At 45.5% G+C, this 27,092-nt stretch overlaps 1 protein-coding gene across 2 annotated transcripts in view; it reads right to left on the bottom strand.

Annotated features, from left to right (window-relative positions):
* ARHGEF5 (Rho guanine nucleotide exchange factor 5) overlaps positions 1-27,092 on the bottom strand; it is a 66,384-nt gene that overhangs the window by 5,734 nt on the left and 33,558 nt on the right. For both annotated transcript variants that reach the window (XM_053387702.1, XM_053387701.1), the window contains exons 2-11: positions 17,824-21,583; positions 17,100-17,184; positions 15,364-15,428; positions 11,948-12,210; positions 10,443-10,603; positions 8,192-8,344; positions 6,077-6,206; positions 4,748-4,822; positions 2,424-2,513; positions 614-765 (exon numbers count right to left, since the gene is read on the bottom strand). In XM_053387702.1, the coding sequence (XP_053243677.1) occupies positions 614-765; positions 2,424-2,513; positions 4,748-4,822; positions 6,077-6,206; positions 8,192-8,344; positions 10,443-10,603; positions 11,948-12,210; positions 15,364-15,428; positions 17,100-17,184; positions 17,824-21,571 (4,922 nt within the window). In that variant the 5' untranslated portion in view covers positions 21,572-21,583. The remainder of the gene's footprint in view (positions 1-613; positions 766-2,423; positions 2,514-4,747; positions 4,823-6,076; positions 6,207-8,191; positions 8,345-10,442; positions 10,604-11,947; positions 12,211-15,363; positions 15,429-17,099; positions 17,185-17,823; positions 21,584-27,092) is intronic.

Below are 27,092 nucleotides of genomic sequence, written 5' to 3'. Positions count from 1 at the left end.
TTAATGAGTAAGAAAGAAGACTCCTTGCCATTGCTGGCATAAGGGTATTTTGTGCCCTAGCAAATTATGAGTGGTTGCCCCCTGCTCTTCATGCATAACACAACAATACATTGTAGTGATGGAAGATGGAAAAATGCATACCTTCCCTAAATTCACATAAAGTCCCATTTTTTAAAAAATGTGCCACCTGAATGCAAAACCATCTAAAGTTATGCCAGGCTTCTATAACATGACCTCTTCCATCCATTTCTCTTGCTGCAATCATGTGATTGTTTAAATTAATCTGAAATTGTATAAATAAAAAGAAGACTGAGTGTCAAGTAAGTATTTTTGTGGGGGGAGAATTTAACAAAAACTTTCTTATACTGAATATTTATACATATTTGGACTTGTAAAAGTGGGGGTGGGGACTAAGAATATGATAATGTTTTTTATTTTATTAACTTCATAAATTTCCAGACGTTTCCAGAAATTATTTATGTGTTACTAAAAGGAAAGGAAACAGAAAGGAAAGGAATTGACCCACCTCATTTGCATAACTAGGATGTTACGATTGCTGAGGGATAAATGTTGAGTGAAAGATGGAGTAATGGAACCCTTCCCCAACACTTACTCTCTGGGCCGAGATAGGAGCAGGTAGTCATTAAAGAGGTGCAGGTAGATTGGCCGGGTGGTCAGTTTCCACTTCAAGCTCAAGTTGTACTCCAGCGCTGTGAGTTCCCCACGTTTTACCAGCCGCCGTGACTGTGAGATGAGTGGGAAAATCTGCAAGTGCAAGAATAATTGCTCTAGGTGAGGCCCAAAGGTCTCATTATAACTCCAGTGCTTCAAGACACAAGTTTTGAGAGCTGTTCTCCTCTCCCTGCACAGAGGTAGAGAAGATTTCTTATCCCATCTCCAGTGCTAGAGGGCAATGGCTAGTGGAAGGAAAGGTGAGTGGTGTCAAAGTGCCATTTTCCGGATTGTTCTGTGAGCCTGTAGAATATTCCACTGAGAAGGAGTTGCATATGGGATGGATGATGAAAGAATACCACTCTAGGGATGAAACAAAATAAAAAAATTCCTTCCAGTAGCATCTTAGAGACCAACTAAGTTTGTTATTCATATGAGCTTTCGTGTGCATGCACACTTCTTCAGATACACTGAAACAGAAGTCACCAGTGAGAGAATAGAGAGGGGTATTACTCAGAAGGGTGGTGGGAATGGGTGACTGATAGGTGTGGTAAACCAGTTGACGACTGTTAATGACTGCAATTGGTCTTACAGGGAAAAGCAAAGGGTGAGATGGCCAAAAATAGCTTTATCATGTATAATGAGATAAGAATCCAATGTCTCTATTCAGTCCAAGTCTCTCCATGGTTTAAAGTTTGGTAATAAGTTGTAATTCAGCAACTTCTCTTTCCAGTCTATTTCTGAAATTCTTTTGTAATAAGACAGCTACTTTGAGAACTTGTATAGTGGGAGAACTTGTCCTGGGCGATGGGATGGTCAGTTTGGAAAGGTCAGCTCTAGGGATGGACAGCTTTGGAAAGGCAGAAGCCAGACTTGGTCATAATGAGCTGTGAGGTGCACCCTCCTGTCCTCTGAATGTGGTTTCCAGTTTGTCTTGTGAGGAAGCAAGATTGCTTGGAAGCTATTGGGGGGTGGGGGTTCTCAACAGGCAGCCAAGCTCTCCTGAAAGACCTTCCCACCCACAACTGCTTTCCCCTGCAATTGGCAGGTGTGTGTGAGTTCTGGGTGTGCTCCTTGTCTCCAAGAAGTAGCAATGAGGCTCAAGGGGCATCAGAACCTTCATTAACGGAGTTGCGTGTGTGGCCTAGAATACTTTCCAGAGGATGGGGTGGCAGAGAAGCAAGGGCTTCCTGATAGACAGATCCATGTGGGGAGGTTTCTCTGAAGCTCGAAAGTTGATAAAATTACTATTCTAGCCTACACATTGGACGGTGGATGTGGCCAGTAGATGGGTCACACATTGCTCTGCACACAGATCGCCCTGCATGAAGGCATGAAGGATACTGTACTTAGCCCAATACCATCACCTTGCCTATAAGACTGCATTGGGGAACCTGTGGTCCCTCCGCTCCAGCCAGCATAGCCAATGGTTAGGGAGCTGTATGCCCAACATCAGAAAGGACACAGGTTCTCCTGTCCCTTCTGCAAGATAGGGATAAGCTGAAGGCCTCTTGGTGACCAGGGCAGTTCACTAGTAGGTTAGCTCTGGTCATAGAATCACAGAGCTGGAAGGGACCCTGAGCACCATCTAGCCCAACCCTCTTCGAAGCAGAAATTGCACCCATAGGGGGATCAAACCTGTGATCTTGGCATCATCCGCACTATGCAGGGCTATCTGTCCATGAATAAAGCAGGTGGTTGCAGTACAGTGTCAGACGGGGGAAGCTGTAACCCCCTGAATGAATGTTTACCTTGCATTCAAACTCCATATTTTTACTCAAGTAGATTAGCTCCTCGGTGCTCCTCATACGCTGGACATTTTCATTGCAATCTTTGATGAGCTGCGGAAAGGAAAATGCTGTTAGGGTGGGGAAGTGTTGGAAAAAATGGGAGGTGGGGTGGACGTCCCCTTCTCAAAGCGGAAAGGGTGACAGGGTATGGGTTTAGGAGGCAGAGAATGGAATCAGGCCACCTGGTTTTGGCAGGAGCAACTTTTTAGAAAAATGCAAGAATCTTCAGTTGGCTAGACCAATTCTCTGGCTGAGTTAAGCTAATTTCAGATCCACTGTTTATATGTGTAAAGTACCTTGTGGGAAGGGAAGGTAACAGGGCATGCAGGATTTGGTTAAAAGTGATATGAAAAGAAGAATTTTAAAAAGGAGAAGGGGGATATGAACAGAATAAATATTATGTCATAGTATATAAGGTGGAGTAATGGGCTAAGATAAGGGAAATTTGAGACATAATAACTGGAAATGGAACTGGAACTGGAAATTATAAGTAAGGTTTGAAAAAGGGTTAGAACTTGCTGAATTTGACGGAACAAAGAGGAACACAAAAAAGAGAGATGTGAGGAGGTCAGGACAGAGGGATATGGAATTTTGAAATTTAAAAGTGGATTTTTCTTTTTTTCTTCTTTTTCTTACTTTGTTAAGTGTGTATTGTTTCTTGTTTTTCTGTTCTTTGTTTTTTGTTTGGGCTTTATCTGATTGATTGATTTATTTGAAATGATGACTTTTTTGTTTTGTAAAATCTCAATAAACATTTATTTTTAAAAAAAATATGTGTAAAGTACCCACGGCCCTCTTTTTTCTCTAAATGATAAACCTCAATCACTTAGAAAGCTGCGTAAGCTTCTTCCACCATAGCAGAGAAACTATTGGGGTACCTCATAGCTGTAGGGCAGGGTGCATGGGGCTTGGGATGACCCAGTTCCACAAGGGCACACAGATGACTCGGTCCTGACGGTAATGACGAAAAGCAACAGTGCAGACAGAGACCAATCTTAAGGGAGAGGTTACATAGACAGCACTGTTCCTTTTGTGGTTAGCGCTTGGTGTTGAGGGAACTGGTTACAGTCGTACCTCCTTTTGTGTCCGGGATCTGTTCCGGAGCCCCAGACGCACAATGAAAGGGACGCTCGACAAAGCGCCGCTCTGCGCATGCGCGAAGTATGATTTAGCACTTCTGCGAGTGCGCAAGCGGCAAACCTGGAAGTAACCTGTTCTGGTACTTCCGAGTTTGCTGCGGACGTTCAACAAAATGGACCCTAAATGGGGCAGATGCAAAAGGACTGTACTTTGGATCAACCACTTCTTCAGGAAAAGGCTCACCAGCTAGATTTCTTTAGTGTTCAAGATATGCATCTGGGTCTTATTACCCATGCTGGAAGTTACATCCCTTTGGGTCTAAACTTTCCCAGGCACCCTCTATTTAGAGGGGAATACTCAAACATTTGTGGTTAATTATAGAACATATAGGGACGGGGGTGGCGCTGTGGTCTAAACCACTGAGCCTAGGGCTTGCCGATCGGAAGGTCAGCAGTTTGAATCCCCGCGATGGGGTGAGCTCCCGTTGCTTGGTCCCTGCTCCTGCCAACCTAGCAGTTCAAAAGCACGTCCAAGTGCAAGTAGATAAATAGGTACCGCTCCGGCAGGAAGGTAAACAGTGTTTCCGTGCGCTGCTCTGGTTCGCCAGAAGCGGCTTAGTCATGCTGGCCACATGACCCGGAAGCTGTGCGCTGGCTCCCTCAGCCAATAAAGCGAGATGAGCGTCGCAACCTCAGAGTCGGTCACGACTGGACCTAATGGTCAGGGGTCCCTTTACCTTTATAGAACATATAACTTCAGAATATTCTACTGCTAGCTGTGTATTGGCCAGAGTGCTGGACTTAAACTGAGAAGACCCAGGTTCAAATCACCCCTCACCCCAGAATCTCACTAGATGGCATTGGCTCAGTAAAAACACAGTTGATTCACACAGTGAATGGATACATTGTGCATCCAAACCACAGTGTTGGGTTACATGCATGCATTACTGCACATCATTGTAACTAACTTGGAGCAGCTTCCAAACCATTATTTGTGGCATGCTTTTAATTAATAGGGGAAGAGAAGTCGCTCGGGTATCTAAGGAATTCATATCTCATGTGTCTCAGAAAACAACAGCATGGGTACCTCAGCTTCTATCTACTGGGAATTTGTGGCCCGGAAGAGTTGAGAAAACTTTTGAACCATTTGTGTGAGGCAGCGAGAAGTGGTGAGTGGGCTGAAGAATGGGTTTCAACACCCTTTACCTTCTCAAGTGCATCATATGCTTGAGTGGCCTGTACCTCTTCATCGGCACCGGGCCGAGTTCTCTTCAGTATGTTCTGCAGGAGGGAAGCAAAGGGTTTTTGATAAGAGATTAAATACTTGGCTAAGGGATGTGGGTGGCACTGTGGGTTAAACCACAGAGCCTAGGGCTTGCCGATCAGAAGGTCAGCGGTTCGAATCCCCGCAATGGAGTGAGCTCCCGTTGCTCGGTCCCTGCTCCTGGCCACCTAGCAGTTCGAAAGCACGTCAAAGTGCAAGTAGATAAGTAGGTACCGCTCTGGCGGGAAGGTAAACGGCGTTTCCATGCGCTGCTCTGGTTTGCCAGAAACGGCTTAGTCATGCTGGCCACATGACTCGGAAGCTGTACACCAGCTCCCTCGGCTCATAAAGCGAGATGAGTGCCGCAACCCCAGAGTCGGTCATGACTGGACCTAATGGTCAGGGGTCCCTTTACCTTTACCTAAATACTTGGCTAATTTATGGATTTTTTTTTTCAGGCAGTGTTAAATTAAAGGCTATCCCTCTGGTCAGCAGCTAGTTTTTATAGGGGACAATTCTGAGAGAAGGTGCTGGTCAGTCCCTCAACTTCCATCCCCTAGAGAGATTTGCCAGAAAGTTCTGTTGCCACAGATGCTAAGTGTTTCACACCTTATTTGATTCTAGGCTGATAACAGAGAACTAAGGGAAGGCGGCAGGCTCTTTCAGGGGTTCCAGTTTTTAAACTTATTTGAGAAACAAGTTTTTCAAACTCCCTTTGAAGCTGTGCTTCCATGGACCAAGTTTCAGCACTCCTCCTAAAACTTCCCAGAGTCCAAAAGAAATGGGTATAAATCAGGCACAGGCAAACTTGGCCCTCCAGATGTTTTTGGCCTACAACTCCCATGATCCCTAGCTAGCAGGACCAGCAGGAGATGATGGGAATTGTAGTCCCCAAACATCTGGAGGGCCGAGTTTGCCTATGCCTGGTATAAATATTGAAATTAAGCCATGCTCCTGGGGAAGAGGTGAGTGCGGAATGGAAGAGCCCAGGTTTTGAAAATATAGGAGGTTAAATTCCTGCCACTTCCACCAAAACAACTTCAAACAGAAGCTCCTGGAAAACACCTTTTGGACTGAGGCACACTTCTACATGGCAAAGCTCTGATTTGCTGCCATTGCATGCATGTAAATGTCAAATATCTTTGCAATAAAGAAGTGGCCACCAATTCTTTTCCCGCTGCTTACATTTTTACTGCCAGGAAAACTGTCGATTTAATTATGAGGCTGGCCAGCCCAAGGAAAGGCGAGTCCTGTGTCCCCAACACTTTTACCTGGAGAAGGAGTTTAAGTCTTGTGATGCGCTGGAACGGGAGGATGAGGAAGGATTTGAGAGACAGGCGCTGGCAAACAGGATCACTTTCTAGTCTCTCCAAAACCTGTTGGAAGGCAGGGACATCATTCCTGCCAGAGAGAAGACACGGCAGATTAGATTGACTCCCAACTAGAAAAGCTGAGGCTGCTGAAAAGGCCAGAGACCATCTTGGCAAGTGAGTCCTGGAAGACTTGCTCCCTGCCTTGTGGGCCTTTTCTACCTGGCCTGGGAGGCTGAACAGAATCTTGGGCTGGGGTGGTGTTGGGAGGGATATTAATCTTTTGTATCTTTATTTTTAGATCTTATGTGTGTGAGGCCTTTTTAGACCACCCTTCATCACAAGATCTCAGGGCGGTTCAAAAGAAAGATCTTGGTTTCATTGCTGATTATTTGTTCTTATTTGCTTTAATTGTTTTACTGCTTCCTGCTGTTTTTATCCACTTTATGTAAGCCTCTCTGGCTGGCTGAAGAACAGTGTGAAAATGTCCCAAATAAAGTAAGAAAAATAAAACAAAATGCTGACTATTATGCATCAACCTCTTTGGGTCTTTCATTCTATTTAAATTGCGCTAGTGCTGTTATCTAGGGACGCGGGTGGCGCTGTGGGTAAAAGCCTTAGCGCCTAGGACTTGCCAATCGAAAGGTCGGCGGTTCGAATCCCCGCGGCGGGGTGCGCTCCTGTCGCTCGGTCCCAGCGCCTGCCAACCTAGCAGTTCGAAAGCACCCCCGGCTGCAAGTAGATAAATAGGGACCGCTTACTAGCGGGAAGGTAAATGGCGTTCCGTGTGCTGCACTGGCTCGCCAGATGCAGCTTGTCACGCTGGCCACATGACCCAGAAGTGTCTGCGGACAGCGCTGGCTCCCGGCCTCTAGAGTGAGATGAGCGCACAACCCTAGAGTCTGTCAAGACTGGCCCGTACGGGCAGGGGTACCTTTACCTTTACCTTTAGTGCTGTTATCTAGGATATGTTACCATGGACTTGAATTCTGGGAGATGCATCTTAGCTGATTGTCAATCCTTTGACAATACCCTGGAATCTCCTTGGAAGGGCCAGGATCCGTTGGCCAAATGTAGCAAACATCATTTCCCCTGGGATTTGCCTCTTTATAGGTGAATTTATCTATAAAATCTATATGAGATTGGAATGGCACAGCGCTTCCTCTAACCTGGAACCTGAACTAAATGATGTACCAATATCTGTTTTTGGGTATCTTAAACACTTATGAACTGAATCAGGTGTGGCCCGTTGAAATAGGGCTCTTCTGCATGCTGTTAACTACTGCTGTGATGCTTTTTAGATCTCCACAAAAAGCACTATTGTTATATAAAAGGCTGTTTACTTGACAACCTGACAACTGTTTGTTAAGTGTCCTGGGAACTATAGCTCTGTGAGGGGGGCAGCTACAGTTCCCAGGATTCTTTGGGAGGAATCATATGCTTTGAATGTGTATTAAGTAAAGGTAAAGGGACCCCTGACCATTAGGTCCAGTTGTGGCCAACTCTGGGGTTGCAGCGCTCATCTTGCTTTATTGTACAGCTTCCGGGTCATGTGGCCAGCATGACTAAGCCGCTTCTGGTGAACCAGAACAGTGTACGGAAACACCGTTTACCTTCCCGCCAGAGTGGTACCTATTTATCTACTTGCACTTTGATGTGCTTTCGAACTGCTAGGTTGGCAGGAGCAGGGACCGAGCAACGGGAACTCACCCGGTCACGGGGATTTGAACCGCCGACCTTCTGATCGGCAAGTCCTAGGCTCTGTGGTTTAACCCACAGCACCACCCACATCTCTACTGAATGTTTATTAGATGTGCTTTAAATGTGTGGTGTGGATCTTTCCTAACTGTCCACCTCTAGATGAGGTTTTGTTCCAGTTTAACTGTCCTGGGTTCCCCTGCAGAACCCTGAGCATTGTCTGCTAGAGAGCCTTATCACCCCACCCCTTTTCAGAGCGATAGTTCCCAAGAGAGGAGACAACTTGTCTGTGGTGTAGATATGCCACAAAGGACATTTTGTGGGGTGTTACAAAGAGGATAAAAATACAGGAAAGGGGGGCATCTTTAGGTTTCTTACAGTAGTCGCCGAAAGGTCTGCTCCTGGTATGTCTGGTTTGTCACATACGGCAGGTAAACCCTCCGGAATTCTGGCGCATGCCTCAGAGCCACGTCGCACACATTGAAGGTGAACATGTTCTCCTCAAGCTTCTCCTCCAGGTCAAATAGGAAACTGCAGGAACCCCCCATTAGAAAATAATGAGACATGGTGACCAGAATTACAGCACTTCCCCCAACTTTTTAACCTTTCTCCTTCTTTAGAAAAATAACTATCCCTACGTGCGAGGTAAAGGTAAAGGTACCCCTGCCCATACGGGCCAGTCGTGTCCGACTCTAGGGTTGTGCGCCCATCTCACTTAAGAGGCCGGGGTCAGCGCTGTCCGGAGACACTTCCGGGTCACGTGGCCAGCGTGACGAAGCTGCTCTGGCAAGCCAGCACCAGCGCAGCACACGGAAACACCGTTTACCTTCCCACTATAAAGCGGTACCTATTTATCTACTTGCACTTAGGGGTGCTTTCGAACTGCTAGGTGGGCAGGAGCTGGGACCGAAAGACGGGAGCTCACCCCGCCGCAGGGATTCGAACCGCCAACCATGCGATCGGCAAGCCCTAGGCGCTGAGGTTTTACCCACAGCGCCACCCAAATCCCTACGTGCAAGCTGTAGGGAAATTCTTACTCATTGTGTGACAGGAGTGAGCCTGCAGTAAATCACCCGAGCAAGTTGGAGTTAACTCTTTATTAGCAGCAACAGGATCTGCACAGGAGTGTGAGGCCTAATGAGCACAGCAACTCATTTCTGACAGGTCTTTCCCCCATGAAGCAGTTGCTGAGGCTGAAAGCCTCCCCACAGCTGCCTAAGTCCCCTCATCGCCAGGGTTTCCCCCAAGCAATCTGAGACTGTGCCTGCATGACTGTCTTTGCTTCTCTCACTTCATACCTCTTCTGGTTCTGGGAGACCAGGGAGGAGGAGTGCTTGTTGCAGCTTGCTTGGGTGATTATATAAAGATTTAGGGCTTATCCACACTTCGACTTGTCTTGATGCTTTGGCCCAGGGAAAACTACTTTTTAGTGTTCAGTTGGATTGATGTTTGCTCTGATTTAGCACCAAAAAGCAGGCTTTCCCTGGAAAAGGAGCAGGGCAAGGAGAAAACTGCTCAGACCTGTGCTTTCTAGACAGGGGACAAGTGGAAGCGTGGACAAACCCTTCAGGCATTTCTATTCTATTCATCTGCTGAACAGCATTCTAGGCAAATGTGCAACCAGATAAAAAAAACCAAAACACAATGTTAAGCAATGTTACAACATTAAATACTAACAAAACTTGCAGTTGTGTTGTTATGGGCTTTTTCAGGGCTACATAAACATGGAGACCAGAATCCAGATTTTACTCCAATTCTAGTATTTTGTTGCCTGCTGAAAATGTTTGCTTCAACAAGCATTTTAAAATAATTAATTTGATTCAATATTGGTCTGCATTTTATGATTTTTTAAAACACTTTAATTATTTTATTATACACTGCCACAATATTTTTACGAGTTTGCAGTTTTATAAATGGCCTTATAAATAAATATAAAATAAAATATGCATTCAAATATGAATTTTCATTTGGCTTTTTTTAAAGTTGCAGATTACCGTATTTTTCACCCTATAGGACGCACCGGCCCATAGGACGCACCTAGTTTTTTGGGGGGGATATAAAGAAAAAAAATTATTTTCCCCCCCCAGTCGCGGGGGAAGCCCGAGCTTTTAAAAACGCACCTACCATAGTTTTTAGAGGAGAAAAGGATATCTGCGCAAAGCGCGGGGCGCTCTGCTTCAGCGCACCCCGCGCTCCGGGCAGCAGGCTGCTATCCGCAGCCTAGGGAGCCCGCGGGAACTCCCGCGGGCTCCCCAGACTTGCTGATAGCTTCCTGAAGCCTGGAGAGTGAGAGGGGTCGGTGTGCACTGACCCCTCTCACTCTCCAAGCTTCAGCGAAAGCCTGCATTCGCCCCATAGGACGCACACACATTTCCCCTTCATTTTTGGAGGGGGAAAAGTGTGTCCTATAGGGCGAAAAATACGGTAATTTAGAAACAGGACAGAATATATGAATGAGAGTATGGAAAACTGATGCTGACAGTGGTCTGTCCACCCACAGTGTATAGTCTAGCGCAAAGTACTATGCGGTTATGAGGCACAGGCAAGTATCTATTGATTGCATTGGCTCGAGACGTCCAGGGTTTCGGTGTGATAACTATACAAGCAGAACAGGAAGACCACAACTCACTTGGCACTAACGTCACGTACATCCTGAAGGCGGGAGAAAAGCCACTGTTTATCTTGATTTGTTAAGACAGCTTGGAGTTCGTGGCAGTGCTGGAAGTGGTCCACGGCCACGTTTAAGCTCCGCAGGTATGAGGCTTCTGATACAATCAGTTCAAACTTGGCCTGTTAATAATATGGAGAACATAAGCTTTAGAGCACAGGATACTCCGAGAAGCAATGAATTATTTGAGATGGAATTAAATGGAAAAGGAAAACCCTCATGCAGATCATATCTGCATGTTCTTGATGGAGACAGAGAGATGCAACTGCATCTCTCGCTTCATCGTCCGTCAGAAGAGAGGCCTGGAACTGGTCTATCCAAACCAGCAGATCAAGAATTGCATTCAACACCACGCAATCAAACATCCTAAGAATTCCTCTTTGGAAACCTCCATCCTTTCCTTTTTGTCCTTTCCTCCTGGATCCACTCCTAAAGCAAAACCTGTTTGTTTGTTTTTGCCAGCCTATTGGTCCTTAAGATCTTTCCCTTCATTTTCATCTTACATGCAACCCTTCTGAATGATTTCAAACAATCTGTCTCCCCTTCCTTGTGCATTCTAAGGTTGCAATCCTACGTTGCCTGTGAGTTATGTTGTGGGCAGGGCTGGATTTAGGTTTGATGAGGCCCTAAGCTACTGAAGGCAATGGGGCCCTTTATATGTCCAGCTGTCACTGTTTTTTTGTGTGTTGAATATATGCTATAAGGTAATTCATGGACCTAATAGGCATCTAAAGCCATTTGCACATAACAAAATATGTACATCACAGGAGCCTACACAACACAAGACACTGTTGCTGTATGTAGGTTTCATTTATTTATTTATTTTACAGTAGTACCTCGGGTTAAGAACTTAATTCATTCTGGAGGTCCGTTCTTAACCTGAAACTGTTCTTAACCTGAGGTACCACTTTAGCTAAGGGGGCCTCCAGCTGCCGCTGCGCCGCTGCCGCCACGCGATTTCTGTTCTCATCCTGAAGCAAAGTTCCTAACCTGAGGTACTATTTCTGGGTTATCGGAGTCTGTAACCTGAAGTGTCTGTAACTTGAAGCTTCTGTAACCCGAGGTACCACTGTATTTTGGAAATGTACATGCAGGTTTTTTTCCCTTAAATTTTTTTGGGGGAGCCCCTAAAAGAGTGGGGTCCTAAGCTATAGCTTGCTTAGGTTGTGGGCATCCGTCTATCTCAAGAGTAATCCCCACAGAACTCAGATAAAGTAAATTAATGCTGCAGAGCTGTTGGCTGCTAGGTGCTTATTTCAAACCAGCATGCCAACTTCCCTGATTCTGATTCTGCAGCTCTCTGTCCATCCTCTCACTTCAGTTTTCCATTTGGACTCTCACCCCATTCATCTGCTTCGCTCCATCTTCCAGCTCGCCTCCTCTAGGCCTGCTGGTTCTACCACTAGCCATATTGAGTTAGCCTCCTCTCTAGTCAAATATGCCTGGCTGTGCTCCTCCTTTATTACCTCCTGCAACTTCTGCTCCTCGCGGGTCATGCTCAGCAGCACAGTGCTCTCTCGGACCATGGGGATGTCCTGCCACAGGGACGTCGAGGATGAGACGGACAGGCGTTGCAGGTAGGAGTCCTGAGGGGAGATGTTTTTTCTTCGTAACCTTGGGGAGTCTGTGGATTTATACTCCAAATCTTCGGTCAACGAATCTGCTCTCTTTTGACTTTGAATCGCTTTGTTCAGCGCAACATCGCTGTATTCCTGGTAGAGCAACTTCGCTGTGAAGAAAAACCACCAAGTCTTAACAATTCTGACTCAACGCACCAGGCCTGCAAGCAGAGCTATTATGCGGGTGGTGGGGTTAGGGCACACTGAGGAGAGGAAGGGACAAGGTTTAATTTGTCAGTGTGAAGCAGTAAACACACTGCATGCTAAATTCCAAACAGCCTGAAGTTAAACAACTTACATTCAAATGTTGTTGTATACACATAGAAAAAATAAACATTGAAATGAAATGACCGGTTAGAAACTGACATATACAGTCGTACCTTGGTTCTCAAACAGAATGCATTGCAGGAGTTCGTTTGACTTCCGGAACTGTTCGAAAACCAAGACACACCTTCTGATTGGCTGCAGGAGCGTCCTGCAGCCAATCGAAAGCCACTGAAGCCGCGGAGGACGTTCGGCTTATGAAAATCATTCAGAATCATTCACTTCCGGTTTTCGATCGTTCAGGAGCCAAAACATATGAGTTCCAAAGTGTTCAGCAACCAAGATACGACTGTAGTAGGAAGATTTTGAAAGGGGAAAGGCTATTTCTGCTGTTATTGGCCTTGGACCAGCAAGAATATACTTCCATTTATACATGTAAAATGATGGTGTTTAATTTTTATAACATTGGAAATGTGAAAGGTAAATGTTAAAGGAAAGGTAAATGTTAAAGGAAATGTTAAAGGTGACCCCTGACCATTAGGTCCAGTCGTGACCGACTCTGGGGTTGCGGCGCTCATCTCGCTTTATTGGCCGAGGGAGCCGGTGTATAATTTCTGGGTCATGTGGCCAGCATGACTAAGCCGCTTCTGGCGAACCAGAGCAGCGCATGGAAACGCCGTTTACCTTCCCGCCGGAGCAGTACCTATTTATCTACTTGCACTTTGAGGTGCTTTCGAACTGCTAGGTTGGCAGGAGCAGGGACCGAGCAACGGGAGCTCACCCCGTCATGGGGATTCGAACCGCCGACCTTCTGACTGGCAAGTCCTAGGCTCTGTGGTTTAGCCCACAGTGCCACCCGCGTCCCCATTGGAAATGTTACCTGATACTTAAAAATAATTACCAACAGCTTGTCAATAGAACAGGTGTATTTGCAGCTTTACTTCATTTCTGAGCAAATGGGAATAATTCTTTCCTGCATCTTTTCCCCACTCCTCACAACTCTGTTAATTTTAGAGCTACAGACTAGGGATGCAATGAGGCAGCAATTTCTGTCCTATCTCTGTTTGTCGCAAACAGCGCGGTTTCCATTCATTTGCAGGCTGGCTTCTGCCAAAACATAAGTTATTTGCATCTCCATCCTTGTGGAGTAAAAACACAACAACAGCTCAGACCACTTATATTTCCTTGTGTGGTTTCCATTCCTGACCTTGTACACACATGCAGATTGTGTCCATTTCTTCTCCTATTTCTGTTTCTGATAGAATTCTCTGGCATTCCTACGTCAGACTTTTTTAAAAACCTGAAAGCTAAAATTCTGGGAAGGGGCTTGAAATTTCCATTCGCTGGTCATATGGACCCGTATGGACCCTTTCACCACGGCTGACAAAACAGATAATTTCTAGAACAGCTGGGGCTTTTCTGTAAGCAATAGATATATTATTAATATTTCACTGGACGACACTGGGGCAAAGTAGGCATAATGAGGGCAGCCACGTTTGTTGTTTACATGACTTCCCAATTCATGTATAAAGTGGGATCTGGTGGCTTGACTTTAGCAACAAAAGGGGCAGTTGGATAAGGGAATAAAATGTTCCCCAGCCCCAGCACCACCTTTTTCCTCTGAAGACTACTGCAGTGATGTGGTTTATTTCTGAAATATTTTTTCCTGTGCAGAATAGGCTGGTGTTTAGTTTGTGTTTGAATTCTTTTTGATGTCCTAGAGAGAGGTCTAATTTAGCATTTTTATCTTACTTGTATTTAGTAAGCAATACAAGTAAGTATTTAGTAAGCAAAGCTAGAACTTTTGAAATTGCCAGGCTTGCTGAATCTGCAGTTAGCATCCAATTCATTGTTACTAATGAGTTTATGGATTTATTTTATTTTTTAAAATAAATCCATCCCGCACCAGCACTTTTCTCTCAGGCCAACCCAGCTCTGAGAACAAAAATAAGGAGATAAATTAAGTAAGATGCTAGGGTTGTTTCTATATCCACTCCCATTTTCTGCAAAAAGAAGAAAAAGCAGGGAGAATAACACTCTTCTTTAGGCTCATGTTTGATATCCCCTTTCAGGCTACGCTGCTGCCACTGAGATCCTTTAGGATCTCTTTACCATCTCTCTTTCGTTGAAAATAACATTGAAGGATCCAGAAACCTGAACGAGGGCTCCAATCTAGAATAGGAAGACATTCCAGAACAGGGACCTATGACTGCTCTTCCTCCAAAATATAAATGGCTGGTCTAAGCACACTTTTGTAAAAGCACACATAATTTAATGTGTACGTAGCCACATCCAAACCATATTTGGAGGGGGTAGAATGAAATAGTGGGGAGGAGGAACTGAAGGGAGCATGGAGTCACAGCAGGGAGTTTTGTCAATTTAGAGTGGGGGGTAGACGGGATTAGCTGGGTGGGAATGGGGTTAGGATGGATTTTACTAGTTCTAATCACATTTACGTCAGACACAGCTTTTATGTTATCATTGTTCCTCAGTTAAACACTCTGTCTGTTGTTAACTCTGGGAAAATTTAAATGAACCCCACACTTAGAGGCTTGAACCAGACAGAGGGCCTTCTCGGTGGTGGTGCCCGCCCTGTGGAACGCCCCCCCCATCAGATGTCAACTATCTGACTTTTAGAAGACATCTAAAGGCAGCCCTGTTTAGGGAAGTTTTTAATGTGTGACATTTTAATGTATTGTTAATCTTTATTGGAAGCCACCCAGAGTGACTGGGGAAATCCAGCCAGATGGGCGGGGCTACAAATATTATTATTATTATTATTATTATTATTATTATTATTATTATTATCTGTTTTTAATCTGTTGGGAGCTGCCCAGAGTGGCTGTGGAAACCCACCCAGATGGGGCGGGTATAAATATTATTATTATTATTATTATTATTATTATTATTATTATTATTATTATTGCTATTGCTATTATTCTGCACCTGCAGAGTGTTTTTTAGCACACAGAGAACTTCGTTAGGCAGGAAGTACTTACACGAGTTGATTAATTTGGAGCGCCGCCGTTTGATGGTTTCTGCTGTCTCTAGTAGTTTCTTCTCTCTTTCAGGGAATGAAAAACATCAAGATGTGACTACTACACAAATATGAGGAAAATCAATAAGGTCTACAAAGAGGATAGTATAACCTGAGCGTTGGATCTCATCAGTTACAGCTAGCATTTTAAACGCTGGGTTCATAGCCTACATTGCCTACTCTCGCTGAGGAAAATGGCAAGGCAGAAACCACGATAAAGCTTCTTCTTGGAAGTTTGTTCTTCCAAGGAGCATTTGGCAGATTTCTTCAGGTTAATTTATTGTTAAATTGTGGGTGAACATATCAGACAACACAGCGATTCTTCAAGCAGCTCTTCTTTATTCAAAGGCCAGAATAGATCTGAACTGAAGAGCTCAGTCAGCCTGCTTATATAGAGCTCGAGAACAACGTAACTGTTGCAACTTTCTAAAACGATCCAATCACTGAACATCACTTTCAATCCTTCATTTGCATACAAACTAGCCAATCACTGAACGTCACTTTCGATCCTTCATTTGCATAACTATCTACAGTACCCCCCTGCTGGCCCAGGGTGAGAACTTCAGTACATAACATTTATCTTTACAACAACTCTGTGAGGCAAGTTAGATATGCCACAGCCCCACATCCGGCCTCAATCTTAATCCGGCCTCTGTGGCAGTTTATCTCCTGGGGTAAAATCCTAAGAAAAAGCTCAACAACTTTGGTCAGCCCTCACGCATGTTAATTTCATCAAATCTGGCCCTCTTTGGAAAACATTTGGGCACCCCTGCCCTATACAGAAGGGGGAGCTTTCCACAGCTCACATTGGATTGACCTGGAAATAAGGTGAGCTTTTAAAATTGGGTAATTGGCTGGGAAATAGGTCAGGCTATCTGAATTCAACCACTTAACGCCCTGCCCCACCCAGCCCCAAAGCTGTCCTTTGCAGCCGCAGTGAATTCATGGAGGCTAACGAAACTGCAATATCCTCACTGCAAATTATGGTTCCACATCTGCAGCCCAAGGGGGATAAAGAGCCTGCAGAACCTCAAAACACTTCCTGAAGCCCCCCACAAACAGTGAGGTTCAGACATGCTGTCTCTTCCCCTGAGCAGTTCAATAGGTTGGCAGCCTGCTGGAGCTTCTCTAAGTTGCTCGCACTTCAGGTCCTTTGCACAGCTTTTGTAGGGTCTCCTCAAACTGTGCAAAGCTGTTGTTCTTGAGGGTGGATTTTAATTTGAGCTGGAGAACTTGGGGTTCTTGTAAGGTTCCCCTCTTCTTTGAGGTGAGCAGCAATGAGCTCCTGAATCCCATATCCAAGCTCAGCAAGCTTTCCCAACATGTCTAATGTTTTATTTACAGATCTCTTAAGGGGTTGAGCATAAACATTGGGCTGGAATGAACGATATGGGCAGAAGCATTTTGCATACCTGAAATGGGGGTGAAGGTAATTAAGTATTTCAGGGGGGCTTAATTTATTTGTCCAAGGCAGGTCACTCAGTCAGCTTCATAGCCGAGGGAGGATTTGAACCTGCATTTCACTAATTGGAAACCCAACATTGTAACTGCTGATGTACCACACTGGTTCTTAGTTCCTGTGACATAGCATGAGAAGTACATTAAACATTCAGAAAGCACTAGAAGGAATTTAATTCCACTGCCACAAGAGGCTGCCCAGCGGCTCAGTACAAAAAATGCTTATGGGGAGAGACTCACCCAAATTTCACTCTGTCGAAATGGTCTGATTTTTCTTTGTGTGCAGGGGCTTCCTCCTTTGACGAGATAAGAGATGCTATAAACTCTGAAAATGGAAGAGATAGTGGGGTTGCCTTATTCCAAAAAAAATTAAGTGCTGAAGTGCTTGTAATTCAGTCACAACTTCTCAGCTGCAAAAATGGAAATGTAGCTCATTGCAGCAGGTAGAGAGAAGGACTATACAGTGGTACCTTGGTTTACGAACTTGATCCGTTCAGATACGGTGGTACCTCGGGTTAAGTACTTAATTCGTTCTGGAGGACCGTTCTTAACCTGAAACTGTTCTTAACCTGAAGCATCACTTTAGCTAATGGGGCCTCCCGCTGCCACCGCACCGCCGGAGCACGATTTCTGTTCTCATCCTGAAGCAAAGTTCTTAACCTGAAGCACTATTTCTGGGTTAGCGGAGTCTGTAACCTGAAGCATGTGTAACCCGAGGTACCACTGTAGACTGATGTTAGTCTATAACAGGTCTTCTCTCCTTCCCTGGGGGTTGCGGACTGGCATCCGGGACCCCCCAGTGACCCGGCTGGAGGGCGGAGGCGTGCCACCCACGCCATGGGTACTCCCAGCCATGTCACACCCCCAGCTGTCCAATCGGCACAGCTGGGGGCGTGGCCGGGGGGCAACCTCCTTTCACTTTTCTTGTCATTTTGGTAAGGAACAGGGATCAAAAGTCACTCACCTAATTCATTGTCCGTTGGTATTGAGATCTTTCTCAAACCCTGCCGATGCCAGTCTTTGCTTTTAGCCCGGTGTTTGCTTAGCACTTCCTGTTTCTTTGAACTGGATGTTGGTTCTTTTGTGCCTACACTTTTATTTGGACAACTAGTACATTTCTCTAAGGGTAGGTGCCTGGCTCCGCCTTCCATTCTGGGAAGCACAGGTGGGACTGTGTCCTCTGCATCTCTCTTAGCATCTCCTCTCTGGGACTGCTGCCACCACTGCGGCCCTTGACAGGCAGGCTGTTCTCTGCATGGGTGTCTGATAGTTGGTGGAGATGGAGGACCTCGCTGGAAAAAGTGTATTGGGTTGGTGAAAGCTATAAGTGAAGGCTGCGTTGGACTTCTGGCCTCTGCAGCTTCAGACATTTTCTGACTCCTTACTGAGGGATGGAGGCTGTATTTATTTGATGACTTCCCATCGCATATATCCATAGTATCAGGAATGCTGCAGGAGGAGACTTCCACTGGCTCACTGTTTCCCGAAATGCCGACATCTGGGTGTATCTCCAATAGACTGGATGCTTCGTGTATATTCCTGCCTTTCTGGCCTTGTGAAGTACCTGCCCCTTCTGAATTGGCCAACTGTACAACAGGGAGTTCTTCAACTCTGCTGTCTATGTTTGGAGCCTGGGCAAGCTTTTCGGCTTCAGCAGCATAGGATATGGTCTGAGAGATGCAGTCGGCAACAAACACACAACCACCCCCATCTATATAGTTAACAGGTAGAGTAGACTCTGGTGCTTCAACTGGTTGTTGGGCAAACTGATCACCATCAGGAGTTGGAGGCATGTTGGAGCTGGAAGCTGGATGTGGAAGCTGAAGGTCCCTGTTAAGAGCAAAGGCTGTGGGGTTGGAGTTAAACTCAGGAGCTACAGATTCCCTGGTTTGGCTAGAGTTTGCTAGTTGAATGGGGTGATCGGCAGGAAACACCGAATCAGAAAGGAGTGGATGTGGCATATGTTGGTTGGAATTGCATTCCGTCGCTGGGGGCTGATTAAATAGTTCATTGTCAGGTGTCGGGACAGAAGACTGTGGCACCTTAATGGCAGTGGACTTTGGGGCTAAAAACTGGCAAGCTTGACTGGGAGAGGGCAGTCGTTCTAGGAGCTGACTGGGCTGACTAGGTGCAAGAGCAGGAGTGAGGGGCTGAGCAAGGGTGTCTGCATTAGGTGCAGGGCTTAAAAACTGGGCAGACTCAGTTGGCATGAACTGATTTAAGTGGCTGGAAGCAGGCTCTGGAGGAATGGCCTGATCCGAGGCAGGTGTTGGGGTCAAAGGCTTTGTTGGCTGAGCCACATCAGGGGTCTCCGTGTTGCCACATGCTGTTCCATCCTCTTCAAGAACTAATGAACATGGTGACTCACTGATTAAAGTTTGTTGTTCCATGCGAAGTGCATCTGCTCCTGCTTCCTTTTCTGGAATCTCAAGGCTGCTCATTGGGGTTTCCAGATAACTTATGGTAGTGTCTTGTGCCTGGAATGATTCTGGGCTGAATTCTACACTCTGTCTGTCTGCGTTGGACAGACCCTCCCCTGATGGTATACTTTGAAGGATCTCAGAAGCAGTACCTTGAGCAACTTCATATAAGTCTTTACCAGATACGTCATTTTTGCTGGAAGTCCAGACGTCTACATCACTGCTCAGTACTTCTCCACAATCCATTCTGTTCAGCTGGCATGGCTTAGGCAGATTCTGGTTTTCTGGCTCTTGTGTAGATTCTTTACATGGCACAACAGTACCATCTCTGGCTCTCTTGCCAGCACCTTCCTCCAGAGAATCTGTCTCTGTTGAGGTCCCCAGTGATGAGGCAGTGATATGGATTTCACCATCAACAGGGTGATCCACAGGCTGAGAATCATACAGATAAATCTGTGAATCAGGAGTTACTATTAAATCTCTACAGGATGGTGGTCTTCCTTCGCCATCAAGACTCACAACACTTGTCTCTTCACCACCATATTTGCTGTCCTCTCTTTCAATAGCTCTTCCATCTTCCTCAGGGGGTTGCTCACTGCCTTGGCTATTATGGCCAACTTGGTCAAAGACGCCAGAGGATTCCAGTGGTCTAGAATCATGGCATGTTGGAGCCTGTGTCCCTGGGCTCTCAAACACTGGGATACCTTCAGATATCGACATAGCTCTTGCCTTTGTTATTTGTGGATTACCAGAGTCCTGTGTCCAGACTGACTTTGGACTGTGATTTGGAGATGAAAGCTCCTTGAAAGTGAAATTAGATGCTTCGGCCTCAACCAAAGAACAGTTCTTGTTTAAATCAGGAAGATCCACGTTCATTTGCAGTGCGTTTAAACCTAGTGGGGCAGTTATATCTCTCTCTACCCTTTGCTTTGATGCTTGCCTTATCTGCACACAACAGTCTTGTTGTTCCTGACCTTTGTATCTCAATTCTAGATTATTCTGCTCTGTTTCCACCTTTTTCTCCATTCCCTTCCATTCTAAGCATTCCTCGTTTAGTTCAGTGTCTACCAACTCTGGTGGGTCCAATTTTGCAGGCCCTGACTCCAATGATTTTGATACCTGAGATGATTCTGCTTCATCACAATCAGTAGCATGCTTTGTTTTAACCGTCTCCTTTAGTGAAGGAGCCTTGCTTCCTCCTATGCCATCCTCCTCCTCAAGATGGAGGACAGTGCAAATAAATGAATTTTGTCCCGATTCTTCCACTTCCTCTCCTATATCTGAATTATTGTCTTCTCTATTGGAGTCTGGCAGAGACAAAATTTCATTAGGCTTTGGTTGTTGCACATCGAAATGTATTTCCCCACCCTTAGGAAATTCAAAACTTGGCTGGAAAAGTGCAGAAGATTTCACACCCTCTCTTTGTCCCTTTAACTCTCTTACTTTCCCCTCTTCATTCACTATGGAGGTATCTGGGTGCATCTGACCAGCTCCTTCGGTCTTAGGGGACATCTTCTCATCAATCTCCGATGTGACTTCCATATTTGGCCTATGGCTCTTGTCTAGTTCATATTGAGACTCTAGTTCCGATGAGTGATTTTCATCTGATCTGCCTTTGGAAGCCTCAGCATTCTGGTGATGCTCTGAAACATCATGACTCACTGGGGGATAGTCATAGGCTGATTCCTCACTAGCTGAAAAAGTGCCTGTTAAATGTGTTTCCTCACACAGTGTCTGAGAAAATGCATCACGAGGGTTCAGAGCTTGGGGAAATCCAAGAACAACGGTTTCACCTTTTATCTCTCCCACCGTGACCTCACTGGGAATACTTGAGATCTGTTCAAGAGTTGCTGTACTGAGAAGGGAAGATTCATGATCACTTAAGGAACGAGCAGTTTCAAGTTCTCTCTGATGGGGATCCAAAGGAGCCTCCTTGCTATCCTCCAAAGTGACTTCTTGTATATTGAGAAGATTTTCTTGCTGGGAAAATCCTCCCCAGTCCTCTGGATCTCTCGGGCCTCTTTCCAGTCCCATGGATGTCTCTCTTTCCACAGGGTTAGGGAATCTGCCCCATATCTGTTCTTCCATGACAAAGAGAAGAGGCAGGGCTTGAGAAAAAGAGTTCTTTTTACCCTCTGCTGTCACTGCCACCCTCTCTTCAGAAACATTGCTCCTGGTGAAAAATTCTGTGACATCATGGTGCCTTCTGGCTGGTGTAGGATTAGGAGATTCATTGAATTTGTGGGTTGCTGAGGGGAAAGGACCTTCCCCTTTGATTTTTTCAGACTCCATCAATGGCACATCCTGAAAATCAGAAGAAGAAGAAGAAGAATTACTATAAGGCTATGGCTGACCAGGAAATGTTACATTTAAAAGCATTCAGCCGCACGCCTAATCAACAGGAAGAAGAAGAAGAAGAAGAAGAAGAAGAAGAAGAAGAAGAGCAGTCGGAGGGGAAAGGTGGGCAGACAACTTGCATTCAGGTGTGTAAAAAGAAAAGAAAAGAAAGAGAGCAAAGAATGTGGACTCCAACTACCTGAGGCTCAAACTACCTATTATGCAGAGTTCAATGATTCTTTCCTTGACATATTTTTCTCCCCAGCCAAAACAAGCTGCAAGTCTGAACAGAAGAAGGGTGAGCTCCTTTCTCTCTGGTAACTTCCCAGCTTAGAATCATCATTCCAAACTTAAAAAAACGCATTGGGAATAATGATTCTAACTTCGCTTTACACCCAGGGAATGAAAGATACAGAGAGGCTAAGGAGATCGCCTATCTCAACCCCTTCAATGACAATCTTGAGTTGGAGAGGAAGGTCTGTTTCTGCACATCTTTTCTCCAGTCAGGATGCTTTGGCTTAAAAGCAATAAGGATGAAAGAATCATGGAACTCTTTCAGGATCAGGTTCTTGCTCTGCAGTCTTAGGCTTCTTGTTTGAAAAAAATCTTAAACATACATGAGCATTTATTGAAATCTCAGAAGCCAGAAGGATGGCTGAATTACAGTTTCTAGTAGTTGGGGTGGTGCTTCCACCAGCCTTGCATAGCTCTCTGTCCTTCCCCCAAACCAGATAAATTATTTAAATTCACACAACTTGCATTATTCAGAAGGGTCATTCCACATCAAATCAACGTAAAAAACAAGGGTTTCACCACCCACTGTCTCGGATTTTGATGAAACTTGGTGTACACTCTTCCCTTATGGTTGAAAGAAACCTCCTTAATTTCCCCCCCTCTATCTCAAACAGTTTTAATTTTATAGCACTTCAAAGTTTTGTGAAATCTGTGTTTCTGTCCCTCTCGAGATCCTCGGCCTTGTGTGCATTTTATTTTTTCCCTCCATAACCAATGATCAGATTTCTTTGAAATTTTACACAGAGATCAATAACATGATGAGTATTTCAGGGGAAAAATACACCAGTACACAAAAGATTTTATAAATGCCTTAAAAAATGTAGAAATGTAGCTTTTTTGGTGGAAAAACTAGGCTTAGAAAACCTAAATTTTCAGTGTTAGGGCACAATGCAATCAGAAGTTTTTGATGGTGAAAAATTTGCAAAGACATGCTCTTTCTCAACAAAGAATAAAATTTATGGGTCTCTTATGTCTTGGAACAAAATTTTAGGGGGACACGGGTGGCGCTGTGGGGGACACCACCACCAGGGACACGGGTGGCGCTGTGGGTTAAACCACAGAGCCTAGGACTTGCCAATCAGAAGGTTGGCGGTTCGAATCCCCACAAAGGGGTGAGCTCCCGTTGTTCGGTCCCAGCTCCTGCCCACCTAGCAGTTCAAAGCACATCAAAGTGCAAGTAGATAAATAGGTACCGCTCTGGCGGGAAGGTAAACGGCGTTTCCGTGCGCTGCTCTGGTTCGCCAGAAGTGGCTTAGTCATGCCGGCCACATGACCCAGAAGCTGTACGCCGGCTCCCTCGGCCAATAAAGTGAGATGAGCGCCACAACCCCAGAGTCGGTTACGACTGGACCTAATGGTCAGGGGTCCCTTTACCTTTACCTATAACAACACCAACAACAAGGTAACAAGAAACAGCCACAACTTGGATGGCTTTAAAAGAGGACTAGACAAACTAATGGAGGAGAAGGCTACATCCTGTCAGATGCCAGTTGCTGGGAAGCAGGTCCAGCTTGCTGGCTTCCAGTGGGCACCTGGTTGGCTAGTGTAGAAAGAGGATGCGAGACTAGCATGGCTCTTATGTTTTTAGGAAATGACCAGACATTGAAAACCCCCAAGAGGCATTCCTTAGGAAAGGACAGGCCTGCAACACTAATCACTGATTCTCAGGAATTCAGCACTACTCCAGAAATGGAGGCCAGATCCACATTCCTCATGCAAAACCAACTTCATTTGAAAAGACCGACAGAGACATGAGGAGGCAAGACTTGTAAAATGTCCAAGTTTGCCTTAGCTTCTCTGTTGAATATACTGTTATGTGACTCTCCCAAGCAGTGACAGGTTCCAGGAAGCACAGTGCTTCGCCATGTTTGGTTTCCTTCAGAAGGAGGTCAGTTGAGGTTTATGATGCTTAATAACATTTGTCTACAAATAAAGAGGTTGAGCATAGGTTTAAGCACTCCAAGACACCAAGGTCTACTGCTTCACATCAGATCTCTAGGCAGAAGCAACCAGCAACTCAAAAACGCTGTTAGCTTGCAAAATGCAAACCTAGCTCTCTGTGGACTCATCCACACTTCCACATGCCTAAAAAGTTTGGGTCTTGCCTCTCGACCCACTGCTTTCATAGAGAAAACCCATTCTTTAGTGCTAAATCACAGCAAACGTCAATTCAGATGAAACCTAGCAGAACCAGATAAGCCCTGTCTCTCATTCAAAAACTATAGTTTATGGTTCATTTCACACAGATTATGTCATCCTTATGGCAAGGTGGGTTGGGGGACAAAGGCACACCCCCTCCTTTCAGATATTTCCTAACCATTCAGCAGATTTAAGGAGAATTGTCTAGCAGATCCCATGGAAACGCACAACAGGAAAACCCTGACATCAATTTGAGATACTTTATGGGAAATGATTCATAAATGGAATAAAACAAATAAATATCACCGGATGCTAATACTCCATCAGGGCCAAAACACTGGCCCAATATTGCCTCAAAGTGGCCCACCGGGATCGTTGTTTTCATAGAAAACGGGTAGTAAACGTAACCATTTTTGCAATGACAAACCCAGCTTTCCTCTGGGTGAAGTTGTTGCCGCTGCTGCTGAGTCAGGCTTGAGTTCTGCAGAAAGGAAGTGTAAGCCTTTGATTTAATACTGGAGTATTAGGTCATAGCTGAGATTAAATCAAAACAGCATAGATGCCAGGCAGTATGACCTCCTAAGGCAGGGGTCAGCAAACTTTTATAGCAGGGAGGTCCCTCAGACTTTGTGGGGGGCCAGGCTATATTTTGAAAAAAATATATGAATGAATTCCTATGTCCCACAAAAAACCCAGAGATGCATTTTAAATAAAAGCACACATTCTACTCATGTAAAAACACCAGGCAGGCCCCACAAATAACCCAGAGATGCATTTTAAATCAAAGGACACATTCTACTCATGTAAAAACACCAGGCAGGCCCCACAAATAACCCAGAGATGCATTTTAAATAAAAGGACACATTCTACTCATGTAAAAGCACACTGATTCACGGACCATCCGCGGGCCAGATTTAGAAGGCGATTGGGCTGGATCCGGCCCCCGGGCCTTACTTTGCCTACCCATGTCCTAAGGTTTGGGAGCTGCACTTTACTAACACCCATTTTATACATGTCTAAAGTCTCACTGGTAGTAAGAAAACGGTGGCGGTTTTAAAGCCTTAGGAAATTCTCACTCAATGTTTCTGTTTATTTCATTTCTTTAAAGAATACTCTGCATTAATTTTGCACACAGTTTGGAACACAATAAAAGACAATAGGGAACCAATGGGAAATTACAATGTTATAGCTCACACTTTTTCCTTTAAGCTGTGACTGCCCCATGCCCTTTCCTGTGAACTGTAGTTCAGAAGGGGAAAAATGAGGTTAATCAGCTGGAGGAAGATGATGCGTGAGAACGACCCTGCAAGAATTACTCCTGCAGCCTCTTACAACACAGGCAGCTGTAAGGGCATGATGATGTGGTTCAAGAGGGGAGATAAATGGGGCTGATGGCAGAGCCCAGGCTTATTTTCACTGGAAGGGAGAGCACAAGGCTGAGTCTAACCACCGCCACCACTCTGAGATTTTTCTACTCTTCCTTTCTGTTTGCTTGCATGCTCAGCTTCACCCAAGGCATTATAAAAATGCTTCACTGTGACTGGAAATTATGGTGGAGTAAAAGAAATTATGGTGGAGTAAAAGGGACGCGGGTGGCACTGTGGGTTAAACCACAGAGCCTAGGACTTGCCGATCAGAAGGTCGGTGGTTCGAATCCCCGCGATGGGGTGAGCTCCCGTTGCTCGGTCCCTGCTCCTGCCAACCTAGCAGTTCGAAAGCATGTCAAAGTGCAAGTAGATAAATAGGTACCGCTCCGGCGGGAAGGTAAACGGCATTTCCGTGCGCTGCTCTGGCCACATGACCCGGAAGCTGTACGCCGGCTCCCTTGGCCAATAAAGCGAGATGAGCCCCGCAACCCCAGAGTCGGTCACGACTGGACCTAACGGTCAGGGGTCCCTTTACCTTTACCTAAAAGATCTTTACAAAGCTGAACTGTTAGTTTAAAGCAGAGTTATTTTTGCGTGGCCAGGCGGAGACCCCCTGACCCCAGGCGACCCCCAGGAGGAATAATGACTCATGACAACATGTTATGGCATTAAAATTGGCCACAACTTTATTAAACTTTCAGATATAGGGAGACCTTGGCTCAGGCATTGGGCATTTATCCCTCCCAGACCCCGTCCGGGGATCTGGGGGACATCAGGGTTATCCAAACTGTGTGGGGATTGGGTTGGCTCTGGAAAACGTCTGTTCAAGAAGAGAGCCCATCCCACATTTTGCCGCAACGCAGGGGAGAGCACTGACAACCTAACGGCATATGGTCAGTGATTCCCTTCCACACAACCCCTTTAATAGGGAACCCTGGGATCACCACCGCAGGGGGGGCATGGGTCACCGCTTCACGCCCCACCCATCCCCATTTAGGGAAGATAGACTAAAGGATTCCATCCAAGGCCTGAAACCGCCAAAGTTGTGACATTTTTGCTACGGGGAAGGCAAAACCTGTCAATGCAGAGAAAGTCCTTCCCGGTCCCTCAACAGCAGCCATCAATGACCGTAGCAGTGCCTGCACACCTGTAAAGAAGAGGTGGGAGAAGCTCTGGAGCCAACTGAGGACGCCCAGGTAAGTTCCACCCTCTTTTGTGTGTGCAGGGCAGTCCTCACCCTACCTGGTCAACTCCCCTGGCAACTCCTCCCCGGCTGGGATTGGCTAACTGTCTGAGGTTAGACGGGAACCTACAGGTATCCAGCTCGGGAAGGCGAAGCCAGGCTGAACTGCTGGGGATCATGTAGGATCGGGTGGCTGTGCATGACCCCACAAAAAGCGCCCCCCATTTGAGGTGGGGAGCGGTCATTACAAACAACAGCTTCTTTGCTGCTTAATTAACAAAAACCAGAGGTGCTTTACAAACTTGTAAACAAAATCCTCTAGCCTGTAAAACTTAACAAGATGAATTTTCTGAGGGTTTTTCTAGACGATTCATAAATGAGTGTTTATTTTTCATTAAATACTTTTATTAATGTAAAATCAAAGGTACAAGCAGGAAGGAACATAACCCAACATTTTTATGCTGTTTAATTTCTTATATGTCAAATTCAGATA

This window comes from Podarcis raffonei, chromosome 5 (genome assembly GCF_027172205.1).
Source record: "Podarcis raffonei isolate rPodRaf1 chromosome 5, rPodRaf1.pri, whole genome shotgun sequence".
Taxonomy (NCBI): domain Eukaryota; kingdom Metazoa; phylum Chordata; class Lepidosauria; order Squamata; family Lacertidae; genus Podarcis; species Podarcis raffonei.
This window is presented reverse-complemented; position numbering and strand designations above follow the sequence as displayed.